Consider the following 20,439-nt stretch of genomic DNA (forward strand, 5'->3'; position numbering starts at 1 on the left):
GCACACTGAGTTTTCCTTTTACTTCAACAGCAAGGCCTCAGAGAAGGTATTACAACATAAAGCAGCTTCAAAGAAAAACATTTCAAGCCTAATGACCAGCAAGTTTAAAGTAGTAACCACTTTCAAAGGGCAAGCTCTCCTTTCCTTTCATTCTTTCCTCGCATTAAAACCAATTTGCTTGATTAATAATGTTCTCCATATTCAGCCGTCTCTCAGAGGGAATAAATTCTTACTGGGCACCATATCTACTGTGGAAAGAATGAGAACTGGAAAAGACCTCTCCTTGTGTCAGAACAGCAATTTCTCTTTTAGAAAGACAGCATGGTAACAGGCAGCCAGTGTGTAATAACTCACAAGGTTTTCCTGTTGATGGGTTGTTGCTGTTGCTATTCTTCGTCTTCCACATTTCCTCCAGGAGCTCCTAACCCAAGGTATTATTTTGCAGAGCTGCTAGCCTACCTAGAAATAGTGAAGTTTCTCACTTTGAAAAGTACCAGAAATAATGCACATAACATTTTTCCTTTTTCCTATTCCAACGACACTTCATAGCTCCTACCACTGCAACTCATGCTACCTATATGTTTTAATTGATTACTTAGATCAGCAGTGTAGGCTGCTGAAGAATTTGACAAGCTTTTTCTCCATGAACCTGTATTTGCTCATCATCCATCAGTGCAATAAAAATGTTTCAAACAACCATTTTAAATTTCTCAAGATTTTATTAGCAAAATAAAACATTAGGCTTCAAGCCTAATGACTGCAAAGCCAGCTCCAGGCATCAACCATATGCAATGCAAAACAGCATTCCCTTCCTCAGACATACCACTGACACTACTGCTCTCAGCCTTCTCCCAAAAAACAGCAAATGAAAGCATTTTTCATACAAGCTGTGGTTTGCTTCAATATTACAGTAAGTGATTTCAAAGACAACAATTATGCAGTGAGGTTAAAAATACTTCAGAAGATGGAAAAAAACTGAAACTATGGTTTAGGCACAAAAATCCTTGATATTTGAGAGCTTCACGGACAAAATTAGTTCTTCATATGCAAGCGGTATGCATGCATTTTAACTCAGTTTAGGTATTTATTTTAGAATCTACAGCTACAATAGATATGGGTTTTTTTAAAAAAAAAACAGAACATATGAAGGGGTTTATATTTCTCTTTCATTTATCCACTTAAGAAAGTAAGAGATGTTTTTCAATAATCAATAAAAAATTAAACTATATTATGGATACAAATTATGAAAATGAATGAACCCAAACAACAGAGGAAGAACGAAAATAAACTGAATATGATACCAACACAAATCTAAATTTAGATCAACATGCACATCAATCAAATGAATTTTTTTTTAGTAGAGGAAATGTGAAGCCAACACACTGTACTAAATTAGTTCAATTTCCATGTTATTATGCATTTATCATTATAGCTTATTAAACTATTTAAACTTCTCTCACATGTCTTTTTATGGCACTACATAAACAGATTTTCTATCAGTTTCCCTGAACAACCTTACAAAAACAACTGCAGAACCAAGGTGGCAAAGAGGGAAGAGCTGAGTAATTTATCATTTAAAAAATCAGAAAAGAAAATGCACTGTATATAATTTTTCAGATTTTGAGAATTTAATTTGTGAAAAATCACCACTGTCAGACTGATGAGGAGAACTTCCTACATTTGAACCGAACACAGAGGCTGACATTATTTTGACAGCTTGTATCAGGCATTCACAACAAGGAGGGGAATCTAACTACTGCCCTTAGGTTTTATGTTGTTGTCTGAAGAAGGCAAAGTATGTTCTTGTCACATGCAGCGCCACTGAACTTTGATTTTAAGGGTAGTAAGCCTACTGGTTCCTTTTCACACACTTTTTGTAGTCTTTCCAAACGGAATCAGTCAAGCAGCTACCTGATCAATAGTGACACATATGAAGTCACCCTTTGGTAACCCTTACACTGTTGTGCTAGCCTTAAAAAAATTGAAGGGACACCACTGTTGATACCTATTCATGTTGTGTTCACTCTTTACTTACAGGGCAATTAAGATCCTAAGATTTGTCTTTTAGTTTCAGCTAGAACAATGCTCACTAGTAGGCACACCATGTGAGCACTTTGTCTTAATTAAGAGACAATGGTACTGCCTTTCTAGTTTACAAAATTACTAGAAACAAAGTCTATCCAAGATCTCTGCTGAATAAACAACTCTAGAGAAAATCTCATTTTGTTTTAAATTAGCAATTCCACTTAAAGGATATTACAGAAGAAGGTCTGTAGCCAAACCCCTGCATCAGGGGAATGTAACAGGGCAGCTAGTGCTGCTCCTGCTGCTGCCCATCCTGCATACCTGGCTACTCATGACTTTCACAACAAGGATATCTGACAAAGAATCCTGAACCAGATCCTAAAGCTTCAACCCTGCATGTTAACTTCAGCTGCCTCCCAATCCAAAGCAACATAATCAGCCAGGCAGAACACTTCCTGACAGGTCTACACTGCGGCTGCTGAGCAATGCACAAACACAGAGCTGCCAGGAGCTGGGACTTGGAGGTGCTGGGCAACACAGCCAACCAGCAGCAGGGAACAGCACTGAAAACTTCCTCCAACATACAAAACACCTCCATGAAAGAAAGGTAAGCAATCCAAGGGGACTTCAAACCATAAGGCAGTATTTCCTCATTGTACAGCCACACAGCATCAGGACTCCAGCTCCAGAACGTTTCAGCTACTATGCTAAACCGCGTTGCAACTTCGGGAACAAATGTTCTTTCAGGCACAAGGCTCACACAATGCGAGCAGGTGTCTTTTTTATTTGTAGGTTCAAAACAATACAAAAGATATGATGTCAGAATTCCAAAAGCCTTTCCATAATAATGAAAATCCTCACCAAAATTCAGTAACAATTACCAACTTAGAACTAAGAATATTTTACAAAAGCAGAAGCCTCTCAAGTTCTCAGAATAGTCAAAGCACAATTGTAATGAAGGAGAAATCAAGTTCATAGCAATATTACAATTTTTAAAGAAAAATGAAAAAATATCTTTAAATTTATAGTCACTAATTAAACTTTTGCCAAAAACTACTACAACATACAGCACCACTCATTATGAATGTTTATACTATAGGACAAACCACCTCCATGGAGAAAAGCTGGAGACTGATGTTATTTAAATTACTATTAAATTTACCAGCCATACTTCCCTCCTGAGCATAACTGACACTGCTTTTTTTTTTCTTTCCACTAAAACGTTTAAATGATTGTGCAATAATGTACTAGGACCATGATTTAGCTGTACCACTTAACCAAATTTATTGTTATGATACAAAAAGGATGCTTTCCCTACACATGAGTGATAGCCAGCAATGGTTTTGCAATTCTTCTTCGGTATCACCTCACTGTGCAAAACTAAAACAAGATACATGTTTGATATTAATAGCTAAAGGGCATTCTCTAACTTACACATTTCCTCAAGAGTACAGAACCTTCCAGTGCTGAAAAGGTCAACAGTTGTTCTAACATGGAATACTACTGAACAAATAATCTATGCCTAATAGTTACACAAACCCAAAGGAATCTTATAAGACATTCTTATTCCATGGCAAAAGTAGTTAATTTTTCCACACTTAAGCTGCTATGCTGTCATTTACTCTGAATCTTGAAAATTAATATGTACACATTATATATAAAAATGCATAAATATGTAAAATATATATACCATCCTATAATATTATATATATATATATATATAATTTATATATTATCTATTCTATGCCTCATGTAAAATATATATACCATACTATAATATTATATATATATATCATTTATATATTATCTATTCCATGCCTACTTTAAAATACTTGTCTTTGGGCTGCTTCCAAAGGTCTTCATCTTTGTAAATACAAGAGGAAGCACAGCAAAACAACATACAATTATTCTGGAAAATCCAGATTTTTCCAGGGATGTAATTCTACAGTGGCAGAACTGAGATCAACAATGTCCCATGTGCATGACTGTTTTCTGTCAAGGGAAACATGAATGTTAGAAAAGTGGGGGAAAAAAAACCCTTGCAAAACCCAACCTAAATAAGTCAGCACAAAAATAACAAAACAAAGCAAGATGGCAATCAATAGTAAGGGAGAAAAGGAAGTAAACTTTAAGGGTAAGACACTGAGTGGAAAATTCATTTTTAGGATGTCAGTCCTTGCTGCAGAAAAGGAATAATAGCCTTAGAGCAATTCTCTATAGATTAAAGAAATGAGAACAAAGTACTTGAGCCAAAAGGAAGAAAAGACCATGTCACCATCTGAGTCAAAATGGTACTATGTACAAATTCTAACAGAATTTTTGTCATCTATTCAGCATATCACTCTTAAATAATAATAAAAACCTTTATGACAAGATCTTGTGTATGGATCAAGAGTCAAGATTTACATAAAAGCATGCTACAGCATGATCCAGACCAGCAAGCTGTAATTTCAGTATCAGGTAGAAAGTAGAACACAAATTCAGCATAACAAGGCACATCAGTACAACTCCCAGATTTAAACAGATATTATCCATTGCTTCTTTTTCCTTGATACTGTAGAAGTTACTGGATTTTCAACAATATTCCAACAAAATTCTTTGCAATTGACTACTGAGGAAACTGAGATACAACAAGGTAACAGACAATTTTAGGTATAGATCACAAACTTCTAGAACAGATATAAATCACCAAATATTCAGAAGAACTAGGTTAGAATTGTGCATGACACTCCTCAGAGTAGGTAAATGAAAGGCACAGAGGAGCTATCTAGCTGGAATTATGCAGATGCACCATGTAAATAATGCTGAACAACAATCCCAGGGCAGGATATGCAAAACCACCCAACATTCATTTTCTAAAGCAACTTGAGCTCTAAAGACACTATCTGGCACCAAAAAAAAAAATTGTATGAGTTAGGATCTCAAGTTTCTTGCTAATATGAAAACATGACATTTTTAGACCCAGATGCAGTAAAATTCTAAATAGTCACTAAATGAGCAGTAAGATTCAGGCTACGAAACAAGATGTGCAGTACAAAGAAAGAAAGTGTTGCTGAAGCATTCAGGATGAAAAAAAGAATAGTGCAGAGAACAAGGGAAGTGAGCAGACACAGTCTCACAACTGTGCCAATAAAGATCTTCATGAAGACCCATGACATCTGGATGTCAAAATAGTCTGCAGTAGGTTTATGTAAAGTTAAACTCCAAAACACATTAAAAGAATTCTACAACTCTAAAACCAAGGACTCTGATAGAAAAACATTAGAACTGGATGCTTCACTTGGCCCTGCTCAACCTTTTGAGCCTAATGAGTCTTTTTAAACAAACTAAGCTTACTTAAAGCACTGCAGTTCAAGAAACTGATTCAGGGTGATCTTATAAACTCAACTGCAGAACTTTGACCTTCAGATCTAGAGATGACCTACCATGGTTTGGGAAGGCAGTAACAGTCAATGTTGGGACATTACTTCTCTGTATAGAAAGTAAGACATTAGATAAAAGACAGAAGAGGACCAAAAAATACACTACAACTTGCAAATTTCTGGACTTCCTCCTCTCAGCAAACCAGAAAAATATATTCTCATATACAGCTATGACTCCTGAATTGAATTTAGAAGTACTACAGTGGTGTGTGTTATGAAAATTGCCATTATCTCTACCCCTGTGCATCCAGTGTCCCTTTACACGCACCTGCCTCTACAACCTTGTGCTCCACTGTGATTCAAGCTCCTGCTTCTCTGCATTTCTTTTCCCCCCACATCAGACCCAGCAGCCTCAACCCTGCACAGTCTATTCTCTGTTACCATCTGGATCCCCCTCTCCCCTTGTGTTGCCATTCTCAATCCTAAGACCCCTTATCATCAGTCTCCTGGTTTAGGACTCCTGCTGTTCCCTGATACTTCTACCTTCTCGTTACCTTTTCACCCTACTTTTCACTACCCTAAATGCCAAAATACCAGTCAAATTCTTTCTTCCATCTGTACTGATATAGAAACAGGTATAAGAACAGCACATTTTCTGTTTATGCTGGGTGCCTGCACATGGCTCCTTTTGCCCACTCTTCCCTATCTACCCTTTGAGGATGAAGTCATCTGTTCACACCATCTTAACTAGCATCTGCACAGCAATGGCTTATAAGCATGTCTATCCATCCACCTACTCCTGATTGCCTCCATATGGTACTGCTTCTTTTCCTGATTTTGTCTCCAGAAAACTTAAGCTTAATATATGTTCACAACTCAGCTCCTTATCACTCCTCTCAAACACTTTTTGCAGATAAAACTTCTGCCAATATCACCTCCTGTCATATAGGTAGTCTTTTGTGACCCCTTTGCCTGCATTTGAACCATATATTCATGATATACCCAAAATCCTGTTACAATCTTCCTCCGTGTGTACATCTTCTTCTAACAGTACAGCTCATCCAATACCTCCATCTTTGTTCAGGCACATATTGAAGAATTAGAAAGGGAGATGGAGATTCATCTGTTTAAATTTAGACAGGCTTCCTTACTTATCCTTAGTCATACAGAAAGTGAAGCAAGTAAATCTCTTTAATATATTAGTATTTATGCTTTCATTTCAGGAATCCTCTTTATCACATCACCTTTAAGAGCTATGCTGGTATCACTGGTTTCAAGCTCTTGGGAGGCAGATGATACAGAAACAGCTCAAAGGGCTCAATCAGCTGCTACTCAGCATAGCCAGCTGGTACCTAGTGATCTCTGTTCAAAGTTTCTGCAATCTTTATTTATATGGTTTCTGAATGCAAAAGAGTATGGAACAGGAAGCATGCTGGATGGTTATGAAGCCATTTTAAAAAATAAATAATGCATGCTGTTACCTAAAGATAAATAATATATTGGATGTCTGGCTGAAAGAAAAAGTAAAGAAAAGAAATAAAGACATCTGAATTACACAACTGCATTCTGTATTCGCATTAACAACCTAAAAACACAGGACTCCACCAAAATTTGACCTAAACTACCATCTTAACACAGTTACTTATGTAATAACTCTACTTTAACATTTAGTACTTTATCACACCTTACAAAAAAAAACTTAAAAATCTTTTAAATCATGGTGAGAAAAGCCCCATGTTCATTCGAGGTTATAAACTACCTATAGGACATTTTATACTCAGATATTCTTAAATTATTTGTTTCAGCAAACCAATTTTGAAAAATATTATTTTGGGGTTTATACTGAAATGATTTCCAAGTTTTATTTTAGCACCAGTACTAATTAAAACAGGTATTGTGCTACACTTCTCATTACGCGGTTGTGAGCATTGCTTTATACTGATAGAGCAGATTCAGAAATAAGTGAGGAAACAAAAAGTGAAAACAAAGACATCCCTTGTAAAGTGAAGGTCAAGAGCATCATGCAAGAAAGACATCCTTACAAAAACCTGTCAAGTCTCTAGCAAAATTCATGTGGAACATGCCATATTTTTTAGAAGTTTACATTTCATCAAAATTAATAAACTCCATAAACTATACATAGATTGTACATAGTGATGGATCCTAAAAATATTTTTTTCTGATTATGAATCAACCAAATTATCACGTCTGAATAATTATCAGGGTCTGAATAATCTCGGTGCACCCTAGCATAAATTTTCCTAATATACGTGTGTGTATCAAGTTATCCTGAATATAACTTATTGCTACAAAACCCAGATGACCACTTGCATGTAAACAAGTACGGTGAAATTCAGTGTGGCTTAAAGAGGCAGTATTATTTCAGAATGTTCTTAAGACAAGAAAAATCAACCAACCAAAACAAATAAACAAAAAAATCAAACAAAAAACTCAAACACCTAAAAGGCTCAGAAATTGAAAGTAGGCAAATACAGACTGTTGTAAGCTTTTAAAGTAATAATCGTTTAATCCCTTTTTTTTTTCTCAGTGACATGTGGTTTCCAGTGTACACAAAGTAAAGAGTGAAAAGGTAAAAATAAAACAGGCATACCCTTAATATATTCCAGAATTCATAAATCATTTGTAAATTTAGTCCTTTTATAAAAGAATCCTTATATAAATTGGGGGGAGGGAGGGCATCAATCCCATATATGAAGCACAATTAAAGCCCAACATCACTGACCAATCAAAATTAGTGAATGCACTGCATCTCTCTGCAGTGAGGAGAAGCGACAAGGTAGGCTGTCATTCTGCAAAAGCTGCCCATCGCAAGCTTTCCTCTCAGAAGCACTGCTCTTCTTTTTTAGAAAGCCTGAATCTCAGTGGTGTCTCTGGAGACAAGAAGCCTTCAGTATGTTAAATTACTTTCATTATGTATTTTCAGATGCTTATTGATTCTACCATAGGAAGAGTGGGAGACTGCAGCAGCCTGTAAACCAGAACTAAAGCAATTGTATACATGAGCAGTATGCTGAAACAATGGCACAGTACAGGCACAAATTTTCATTAAGGTCATTTTTTGAAGATATGCTTATTACCCTCTTTCCCTTCTACTCTGCTAACAAGTGAACAAAATGAATCCCTCCAACCTGGAACTGCTTCACCTGCATCGAGAATTTACCAAATCTTTAGTGGAGGTAAGACCTGTTCCTTATTATGATATGCAGAATAAGCAACATTAAACCAAATTAAAAATTGGAGAAAAAAAGGCAAGAGAGCAGATTCAACTTATATTAAGCAGTAATATATTGTTATATTTGAGACCAGGAAATATTTAAATTCTATTTCCCCTTCCCCATTAAAAATATAGTGATAGAAAAATGTTATTCTGTATGAAAGTCTTATAGATTATTAAGAACCTGTTTTGTTCGTACAACATGAAGACAGTACAGTTTAAGCTCATACAGTATTGGGGAAAACAACCACATAAAGCAACCGGGAATATGCTTTTTCCTCCCTCAGCACTATTTCCAAATATTGGCAGTTAAATATGTTTCAGATTTATTCAGTTACTCTTCGAAGGATCAGGCAGTCTGTAATTAGCGCATACTTATTGCTTTATGAAGGTTGGCTCATATGACTAATCTCTGATTGCTCAAGAAATCTCCCTTTTTTGTTGTTTTTTTTTTAAACTTATTTCTTTCGTTATCCTGTACATACAAGCCATTTATTAAAAGCATGGATTTGCTAAACGTCTGTTTCAAAAAAGGGAAGTATAACAGTGTGCAAATTAAACAAAAGTGTATTTTTTAAAAGGCTCATTAACTCTGTTCAGTTTCTCATTAAAAGACAAGAGAGTTGTATGCATAAACTACCTGCTCACCAGAGCTATAGAACTACATTTTCTAGCTTTAGTCACAGACACTCTGCATCCAACAGTTATTGCTAGCCAGGATTTTTTGTAACCTGTACTATCTGGAGAACAGGAAACTTGTCCAAAAAACCTAAATTCATGTAAGCTGACAGAAGAATATGATTTTACTAGCAAATAGAGAGCAGGCAAACTGATTTGCTATGTATTCTATAAGGTCCAATTTTAGAGATCCTTTATTCATGAAATAAGTGATATTAAAAAAAACATTCTTGCATTACTTTTTTTTTGAAATTATAAGCCCTACTTTTAACCTTTTTTTTCCTCCCCTTCACAAGGGCATGCAGCAACTAATTCAGTTTTACTACTGACAATATGAAGAATGCAGTTGACCGGGTATCTTTGTAGCTGTATGACCTACGAGCAGCAGGATGCATCCCTAAAATGTATTCTTAAGACATAAAGGATTTAAAAACAAAACATGGAACACACTTGCATTACCATTTACGTGCATGACACTTCAACAATATACATGGAAGACTAACACATCTGCTCAGATTTTTATTAAAAGAAGAGTGCAATGCTTGATTCTTAAAATGGTGAGCATTTCTTAAAGAGGGATTTATAATTTAAAACCAGAATTGTGGAAACTACTGATGCATGAAGAGACAATGAAACATGAAACCCCAAAAGGAGAATATGCATACTTCATCAGCAAGCTGAATAAAGGTTTAACCAAGCTTTTTCTATACTACTCATTGAATAACTTACTTGTCATAATGACTAATGGATATTTTTCTCTCAATTTTATGATGCTATGTATTCTCCTTAAATCAAAATAAACCAAATTAGGTAACCAATGGTTACTCTCAAAGCACATGAACTGGATTTTATGATGTATAGCAACTTCTTTCACTAAGCCATCACTCAAAAGTAATGAGCAGGAATATTACAGAAAGAAATACGCAACCATAAACTAAGGATGTCTACACACACTCTGAAAACAGAGATCAGAAAATATTATTCTTTGAACCTGGAAAATAAAAACAGGCTTCTACAAAATGCAACAGGGGAAGGAAATTAACATCACTTAAAAGAAGGTTTATTTGCTATTGCTGGCTTGAAACTCAGAACAGACACACAGAATATGCCCTGGTCTGTAGAAGTATCTGAGGCAATTAAGAAGTCCCCATGTTTAATCAGAACTTTTTGCTGCTGAACTGCAGGAATAAAAAAAAAAGGAAAACAAAAAACCCTGCAAGAAATGAAATAAGAGCTCAGCTACCGCTTGATTTCCAGGTTACAGTGCGTGTCAGCAATGTCTCAGTGACAGCATGTGTCAGTCTGTGCCCAGCTGCTGCCGCGCTGTGCCAGGCCCCTGAGGCACACAGGACAGGTAGGTGCCCCGGCGCTGCCCGCGCGGCGCAGCCCGAACCAGCTCCTGCCCACACTGCTCTGCCTCCCCAAACCGAGGCAGTGCAACAGCGAGGTGATGCTTGATCTATTCATGGCGACCTAATAACACATCTGAGGTTCTCTGTTTTCACAAAATCTCGGTTGCTATAATGTTAGGGTGAGACTGTCATTTGTTTTAGCAGATCTGCTTTTGATTTCTTCCTGGCTTTTGCTAATACAAAAGAACTTCATTTATTCTACAATGCATTTGGAATGGTTTCTTGAAACCCATTCACAGCCAGGACAGCATGCAAGAGGAGATCATATCCCTGAGGGTTAATGTAACACAGATAGAAGTTGTCTGAATTAGAAATGAAACAAAGCTTTTGAAATATTTCTTGTTTCATTTCACACCTGAGAGTAATACGTTCTAATTTACATCTTTTTTATTTAAGAGGTACATGTGAAATAGCTGTTGAAGAATACCAAGAATTTTCATCATACAATTTGCAATTAATAGTATTGTTCAACTGAGGCTTTTCAGAACTGCAGATGAAATCCATTTGCATACTGTATCCCAAGTGTGCTTAATTCATACTTTCATTTTAAAAGAGCTCAATTTTGTTCACCTTAGTGCTATCCATTTTAATGCATTCAGAATAGAACAAAAGTCGACATTCAATTTATTTTCATGCCAAATATGTCCCCTCTTAAATTTAAAGCTACCTAGAAAAAAATCCCTCCAGTATCATAACAAGAAATTGAATAACCTCTCTTTTATTTATTCAATCAATTACAAACTCAAGAGCTGGCTGACGATATAAACCATACAAACATCAGGCATTACATGCCGATGCTATATTTAGAACTTACCCGTATGTGTAAAACTAAGCAGATGAGACACAAAATAAAAAATCTGCTAGATAAAATAAATACCTTTTTGATCCTTACTTATTCCTAAGAGAAACACGCTATGTATATAAATCTGCTTGGTTTGATTGCAGTTTGTATTAAAAAAAAAAAAAACCCAACAAACCATAATCAAAACCTGAAAGAGACAATTTTCTTTTTAAATATTCTCTGCTGAAATTATTCCCTTAAATATATTCTGGAACAAAATTAAATACTCTTCCATTCCATGTAGGCATATATTTCTTGAAGAAACTGAAAATTCAAATCAGAAAAAGGAAATGTAGTATTTTGTAATCAACTCAATTTCCCAAACCCACATAAGTTTTGCATTTGAAATTATATGCACTTATATAAAGTTGTTGTAGTGGCAAGCATCATACACATAGATACACAGAAGATTAAAATGAACAGGAGGTTTTAAACTCTGTAAAAATCTGGTGAATTGCAGAACGTCACATTTCAGTCCACAGCACTACTGTAAACCTTACAAGAAAGAGGTGGATAAATTGGCATAAATAATTTAAATATCCTTTTTATGATACATAAGCAACAGTGTTCCATGTTCCTATCACTTCTTTTTCCACAAGAGCTTTTTAAAATGATCTTGATCACTAATTTGTTAATACTTAACAACATTCTTCTAAAATGACCCTCAAAGCAATACAAAGACTATGCACAAAGTATGGTTTATTCAACAAATGAGCCCTTTGTGAAAAACCACATCACTATAAACAAAGGCTTGCCTCCCTAAGTGGAAGCTTTTCACTATTTTTTCTTCTTTCAAACAAATCCTGCTTTCTTTCAAAAAGCAAAGACCTTATTCTAGATCTTCAGGCTTTTGAGTCCATGCCAATTAAAGCTCTAAATATACTGTAAATGAAGAGTTTGGTAAGAATATTTGTTTTCCTCCCTCCTCCTTCCCCAGCATTTATCTACGATAAGTGTTAAAAAAAGAAATCACATAGTCCCATATTTTATTTCACCTTTCAGGAGAAAAACCAGCTGCAACAAAAGAATGTGTTTGTCCCCCATTCTGGAAGTCAACATGCAGTCCGAATCTAACATTACAGTTCGAGATGCCATTGATGACATCGATACCAACATGTACCAACCACTGTCATATCCATTAAGCTTTCAAGTTTCTCTCACTGGATTTTTGATGTTAGAAATTGTTTTGGGACTTGGCAGCAACCTCACCGTGCTGGTACTTTACTGTATGAAATCCAACTTAATCAATTCTGTCAGTAACATAATTACAATGAACCTTCATGTACTTGATGTAATAATTTGTGTGGGATGTATTCCTCTAACTATAGTTATCCTTCTGCTTTCACTGGAGAGTAACACTGCTCTCATCTGCTGCTTCCATGAGGCTTGTGTCTCTTTTGCAAGCGTTTCAACTGCAATCAACGTCTTCGCTATCACGCTGGACCGATACGACATCTCCGTAAAACCTGCTAATCGAATCCTGACCATGGGAAGGGCTGTGATATTAATGACATCAATATGGATCATTTCACTTTTTTCCTTCCTGATTCCTTTCATTGAAGTCAACTTTTTCAGTCTTCAGAGTGCAAGTACTTGGGAAAATAAGACACTTCTGTGCGTGAGTACAAACGAGTACCACACTGAGCTAGGAATGTACTACCACATTCTCGTTCAGATCCCAATATTTTTCTTCACTGTTATAGTAATGCTAATCACATACACCAAAATACTCCAGGCCCTAAATATTCGGATTGGTACAAGATTTACAACGGGACAAAAGAAGAAAAACAGAAAGAAAAAAACTATTTCTTTGACCACGCAGCATGAGACTACGGATGTGTCCCACAGCAGTGCAGGAAAAAACGTCGTCTTTGGTGTAAGGACTTCCGTGTCTGTCATAATCGCTCTGCGCCGAGCTGTAAAACGGCACCGGGAGCGACGAGAACGGCAAAAGAGAGTCTTCAGAATGTCCCTTCTGATTATCTCAACCTTCCTTCTCTGCTGGACACCCATCTCTGTTTTAAACACCACTATCTTATGTTTAGGCCCAAGTGACCTTTTGGTAAAGTTGAGATTATGTTTTCTAGTAATGGCATATGGAACAACTATATTTCACCCTCTACTTTACGCGTTCACGAGGCAAAAGTTTCAGAAAGTTCTGAAAAGTAAGATGAAAAAGCGAGTTGTTTCAATAGTGGAAGCAGATCCCCTCCCAAATAACGCTGTAATACACAACTCATGGATAGAGCCTAAAAGGAACAAAAAGATTACCTTTGAAGACAGTGAAGTAAGACAGAAATGTTTAGTACCTCAGGTTGTCACTGACTAGATTTCAGTATTCACCAAAACACATCAAACGGAATATTTGAACAAATTGTAAAAAAAATACTGCCAAATAAGAAAAACTTTTTTAACTATTGGCGAGACTGTATATTTTCAATATATATGTTAAATAGAGTAGGTCTTGTATATTCAATTTCTTCATTATGTAAGATATATGTTGCATGGCTGTTTGTTAGCGTAACACCATGTGTATATTTGTCAAAAATATTCAAGTCCTCTTTTTTTAGAAAATAAATAGCCTTAAAGAAGTGCAAACTTTTAAAAATATTTGTATGGCTCAGTTTCTCTGTAAATATAAAAGAATTTTTAAGCAAAAATTGCACTTGGGAATACTTTTCTATAGCACAAATTCACCATTTTGTACTATACGGTGGTTTTAATTTAATTCATAAACAATATTGATCAGAGTATTCTGAATATTATGCATCTACAACCTGGATGCATTTTGACCTCATATTTAGATATTCCACTTATTTCAGTCTTCTCCAGCAGGCGACTACCATGCACAGAAAAAAGCCATTTACATTGTGTCCTTCAGTGAATGGTTCAGAAGCTTTTGATATGGGGAAAAAATTCATGCTGGTCCAAAAATTGACAGTACTCTTAAAGAAAAGTAAAAAGTTTTGCATATACAATCTCAGATCCACAATTTCTACATGGAAAATACACAACTTTGAATACTTACAAAAGACAGGGCAGTGGTAAAAGGTTAAATGAAGGAAAAAAGCATGGACGAGAAAATTATTTGGCTGATGCTAAAACACAATCAACCGAGTTAACCCTGTGCAAAGGCTTAGATTTTTCACGCTGACCTCTTGTGTGACACAAGGACCTTTCATACAGGAATTTTTCATTCATACCATCTATCTACATAGATATGATTGCTAAATGCCACAGCTAAAGTAGAAGGTAATTTTTCCTGCCTGTGACAACTTTGTTATTTTCCACTGTGTTCAGCTCTAGCCATTCAATTGCATTGTCAGAAACCAATCACCAATACTGCCAGTTACCATATTCCTGCATTTCCTGGGCAGCCGTGGCATACCTTTGTTCTACATTGTCTTCCTCAATTTCATCCTAAACCTGCATTGAAGTATCAAGAAGCCTTATGAAGTTATCATCATCCATAGCACTGTAAGCAAGAATTAAGATATTTATCCAAACATAAGTTTGTCAAGTTGTTTGCACCATGCCATGCTTAAAAATGTCTTAATTTAGATGAAGCAGTGGCAGGGAGGGGGAAACAAAACAAAAAGCTGCAAAATCAATGAGCATGATTTTACTCCTCTTGTTACATAAACTGATCAGTGTGTCACCAGTTACCAGTATATTTAAAATGCTAATTCTCAATAACTATTATCTTATATAAAAAAGCAGATCATACCCTTGAATACAAGAGCTAGTTTGACTAAAACATTACATAAAAAATTAGGATTTCTAAAGCACTTTTCTGAAGTTGCGTACAAAAAAAGGCGCAGTTTTAAGGGAACAAAAAGCTCTTTTCCACCACATAGCTAAATTATTAATCATATATGTATAGCCAAAACTGGTTTTGTGCTTAAAAAAGTACTTGTAATGTACCTTGAGCTCAGGCCTTAGCTTACCAGAACAGAAGACTCAAAATGTAATACTAGAGCTCCATATTCCACAAAGAATAGCAACTTCTGATCACCTAAATTCTACCTAGAAATGTTATTATCTGATTGATGTGAAATGATGTGAAATTACTGTGTAACATATATTCAAAAATACTTTCATATTTTCACTGGCTTTTTTTGTGGAAACTGGCCCCAAAATACCTGCATTCAATTGTACCCATTTAAAGCACTTTTTAAATCCAAGTTATCTCTGATTTCCTACAAAAATTGAAATCCTACATCTTATTTGAGAGGCGGCAGAGAGGAAGTAAATGCAATAAGCTTTTTTTTTTTTTTTTAAATCCCATATCCTCCACATTTACCACTTTAAAAAATTATTTTGGGAATAATCTCTGAAAAGAAATGCACCCAAAATATTAAAAAAAAAACTTTTTTTTTTCTTTTTTGTACCACTTCTTCATTTCCCTTTCCAGCTACCCTTTGTATTTTGAACACTAGAAGCAGGAGAAGCTGGGATGTGTAGGGTTAATATCATAACATGATTTCAGTGATTACTAATCTTCCAATACAGTATTCTTAAATGAAAGATACTACTCATTCATTTAAAAAGAAGGAAAGTAGAAATTATAATGAACAGATTAATAAGTCTACATCATGTCCTTATCTGAAAAAAAGCATTTAGAAAAGCTTTCAGACTTGAAAGGTTTCTTGACAACATAACCTTACTTCTTAAAATTAAATAAAACCTCAAGAATTACACATTTAGTGTTAAAAGCTCATTCATTAGAAAATCTGATGCAATGAAGCAGTACTTCATAGCCGAGGAAGAGCAGCCTAGGAATTGCCCAAAGAGATTAAGCCCAGTTTTAAAGGCTGTGTCGATCACACTCATTGATTGCCTTTCCAAATATAAGCAGCTTCATTTTTACTATTCTTCATCTTCAATAAATTTTAAAAAGGGGAACTTATTGGAGTACACTTTGAGGGCTGCAGAAGAAAATTCTACATACAGCAGGAAGGAATACAAGTAAGAATCTGTGCCATCCTACATACACCCAGAAGCCATCATAAAACAGAACCGTACATTATCTGTACCACATGACAAATTTAACACAAGACAAAATAAAAAGTAAATTGTGAAGACACACTACATATCCTACAGACACAAGAGGATTCCAGGAGTGATATGACGGTGTGGGTGCTTGACAGATAGACTAAAACAGAATGCAAAGAGGCAGCATCGCTGAAGAAAAAAGGGCAAATTTATGCCACAGTATTGTACAATAAGAAGCCCACTACATTCTTTAAAATGATCTCACCACAGTGAATCATTAGTTCAATTACATTTCACACCACTCAGCCTAAGGCAAGCAGAATTGTACAGGACACCAAAAATATTAATTCCAGCAAACATATCTTAGAAACACAAGCAACCACATCTCAGAAACACAAGCAAGCACTGCCAATTTCCACGTTCTCTGTCTCTAAAGTATTAGCTGGTATCTGACTATGTTGTTTTTTAACTGCAAATGCATTTCCATTCAATTTTACATTGTAAAATGAGGTCATCACACACTAAACATACCAAAATAATCAAAGTGCAGTGCCAGTATCTATTAGGATATTCAAGAATCATACCTTCATACACTAGCACATCACAAACCTGTGAAACAGAAATGTAAATACATCACAAATATCTAGTTTCTAGTACACAACAATTTTTATGGATTACAAGGCATGTAATCCACACATGGTCGGAAGTTCTGTTTACCTTATTAGTGCCAAGGGAATAGCAGTCACTTCTGTACTTTCTAAATATATTAGATTAAAAATGTATGCAGTTGGATACACGTCAGATCACCTCTCTTTCTTCATTGTTACATAAATACACACATGTATGTCATACATAATTGTTATTTACTTGTACACACCAAAAGTTGGGTTTAACATCAGCATCTATTTTTTATTTATATGAAGGAGGTTTGGTAAGAGTATCACTGAACTGGACTGACAGGCACTATATCCCACCACCCATAAATTTAAACATCTTATCTTCCCCACCCTTGTTGTATTTTTTTCATTTTAAATTAAATAATACATTGAAAGGCTACAGAATTTACCCAGACAGAAGAACAAAATTTCTGTTGTGTTAACCATTAAATATACTATATTGCAGTACTTTTAAAAGTGATGTATGTGCTAATCATCAAACCTCTTTGTTGGTGAATATTCTAGACTTGTGTTTGTTTCCTATGAAAAAAAGTTTTAGTTGCCAATTGCCATCAAATTCTTTTGAAAAGAGAGAATACAGCATTCTTTAGCAAAGTTTCAATGCAGTATTAAAAAAATCTAGAATATGCTAAATTAGTCTTCTGTTACCCATTATTCAGACAAAATACCTCTAACATACAGCTAAGAACAATCAGCTTCTGTCTTAAAATTTTCCAGCCTTATAAGAGCCGAATTCCACTCCTACTTCACACATTCTGCCATTATATCACTGAGTGTATTTGTCTTACACCAAGAGGAAAGAAGAATCTGACTCTATAATTATCATCTCCTTTTTCTACTTCATAGAACATTTGTGCAATTCAAGAAGAAAAATGAAATCCCAGGGTTTGGGTTTTGTTTTGGTGGGGGAAGGTGAGAAAAAAAAAAAAAAAAAAAAAAAAAAAAAAAAAAAAAAAAAAAAAAAAAAAAAAAAAAAAAAAAAGTAAAAACCATACTAACTGAATTGCTCAGAGCCAATAAGTGTTAAAGAAGAAGGATGTGAAGAAGGAGAAGTGTACAGGTCCAGCAGAAAAGGGCAGAAGGAAGCACTCTAAGGCAGCTACGGCCAGCAGGACCACAGAAAGGCACAGGGCAACACACACTTGCTGTGGGAAAAATCCAAACCTAATTTTTTAGGTTGTAACAGCCAAAAAAATAAGAAATTGTCTTTGAATCACTGAGTGTGATATGTGGTTGTGCCAAAATTGCTGGGAGGAGAGGGGGGAGCAAGATGAATAGCAACTCCAGAAAAGGCTTTTGCTTTAACAAAATATACACAGAATAACTGACAAACCAAAAGCATGCACAATTCTATTACCTCTTTTCCTACAGATAAAGTACAAAGTACACAGAGAGTACAAGCATTACAAGAAAAGACCTGAAAAGCTAAGCATGTGCTCCCAGTGATGCATTTGAAAATATGCTATTGAATTTTCCTTTAGCCAGTGAGATAACTTCAGTTCATCTGGATGCTTAGTGTGTTTCACTACCACAGTATGTTTTTAACTACTGCTTCTTTATCACAATTTAATTATTTTTGTAGAGTAATAAATTGAAGGAGATATATCATTAGGCATCGTTATATTCTTTGCTAAAATTATACTTCAGTGATTATTATAAATTGAAACACAATGGGAGAAATATCTTCCTGTGTATTTCCTTTATAGATTTCTGTATGATCTTGTTTTCCTATTTTACAAAGAAATTCTCACACAATGAAAAGAAATCTATTTGAAATGAAAAAACCACAAGATTTACAATGAAAGTTGTGTGATAGGTACACAACCTGAAATTATTAAACCAATTCTTTTTATAGTTTGAATGAATTGTATCCTTTGCATATAAGCATTTCTGTATCCATACTCTGATTCCTGACACTGCAGCCAGGCAAGCAGGCAGGCAGGCTGAGAGCACAAAGCTGTTGGCACACAGCACACTCTCTTTTCCTTTCCAAGAGGGGTTTTTTGAAAGATACTTTTGGTTTCTGTTACCCTGATGTGATCTCTAACTTCCTACCATATATTGTAACAGTTTAACCTGATACCATATCTAATAAACAAATCAGTGTCACTGCTGAAACAACATTGCTGTAAAATCTGTCACTCTGGCTATGTCAGACTGCTATTAACATAGTTGTATTAGCACAGTTTTACTTTTAACTGTACCAGGAACTCTCACAATCTGTTGTGTGATTTTACTTCAAATTAAATTCAATTTCAACTCAATTAGTAGAGGGGGGAAAAAAGCGCAGCAACTTATTGCTACTCTGCACAACAGTTTTCTTCCAAATTTTATTTCAAGATATTTTTCATAAATCCCTGTCACAGAGAGAAGAAGAAATAAGCAGGAGAAAAGGACATCTTCCCACATTGGTAAGTTATTACAAATATCAGTGATAATTTGTGTACTAGGCTGCATTTACAATGGGCTGAAAACACGTTTAAGGCAAAAAAAAAAAAAAAAGAGAAAGGAACACTATTTGCCATGTATGCATCATCACAAAACAAAAGGTGAGCGTGAGCACTGCTGTTGTAAAACATCTTAATAATATTAGGAAGATATTATTCCTGCTAAGAGCTCTAACAGTGAGTAAATGAGACCTGCCAATGAACAAGAACAAACAAAACAAAAAACATGAAAATCGGTTGAGGAGAAGCTCGATATGACCCAGAAATGTGCACCTGAAGCCCAGAAAGTCAACTGAATCCTTGGCCCCATCAGCATCAAAGGAATCTGGCCTGCAGAAAGAGGCAGGTGATGCTCCCTCTACTCTTCTCTCATGAGACCACACCTGGACCGCTGTGTCCAGCTCTGGGGCCCCAACCCATCAAACATGCTGACCTGCTGGAGCGAGTCCAGAGGGCCACGGAGACATCAGGGAGCTGGAGCAACTCTCCAGTGAAGACAGCTGAGAGCTGGGGTTGTTCAGCCTGGAGAAGAGAAGGCTCTGAGGAGACCTCAAAGCACCTTCCAGTATCACTGGGACCTACAGGAAGCTTTTTTACGAGAGCATGTCATGACAGGACAAAGGGGAATGGCTTCAAATTGAAGCCATAGACAGGACAAGTCTAGATTAGATATTGGGAATTAATTCTTTACTGTGAGGGTGGTGAGGCACAGGAACAGGCTGCCCAGAGAAGCTGTGGAACCTCCATCCCTGGAAGTATTCAAGGCC

At 35.8% G+C, this 20,439-nt stretch overlaps 2 protein-coding genes across 2 annotated transcripts in view; one reads left to right on the plus strand and one right to left on the minus strand.

Annotated features, from left to right (window-relative positions):
- COG5 (component of oligomeric golgi complex 5) overlaps positions 1-20,439 on the minus strand; it is a 173,255-nt gene that overhangs the window by 130,151 nt on the left and 22,665 nt on the right. The gene's annotated exons all lie outside the window — the stretch shown is intronic.
- Positions 12,566-14,148, plus strand: GPR22 (G protein-coupled receptor 22). Its single transcript, XM_041405426.1, has one exon. It carries the CDS (start codon positions 12,581-12,583, stop codon positions 13,880-13,882), a length of 1,302 nt encoding a protein of 433 aa, XP_041261360.1. The 5' UTR covers positions 12,566-12,580; the 3' UTR covers positions 13,883-14,148.

This window comes from Onychostruthus taczanowskii, unplaced genomic scaffold, assembly GCF_017590055.1.
Source record: "Onychostruthus taczanowskii isolate IOZ18803 unplaced genomic scaffold, ASM1759005v1 scaffold23, whole genome shotgun sequence".
In the NCBI taxonomy this organism is placed as follows: Eukaryota; Metazoa; Chordata; class Aves; order Passeriformes; family Passeridae; genus Onychostruthus; species Onychostruthus taczanowskii.

Bases quoted from the DNA above. Each gene is read 5' to 3' on its own strand.
- GPR22 (XM_041405426.1), top strand. From the start codon at position 12,581: ATGTGTTTGTCCCCCATTCTGGAAGTCAACATGCAGTCCGAATCTAAC.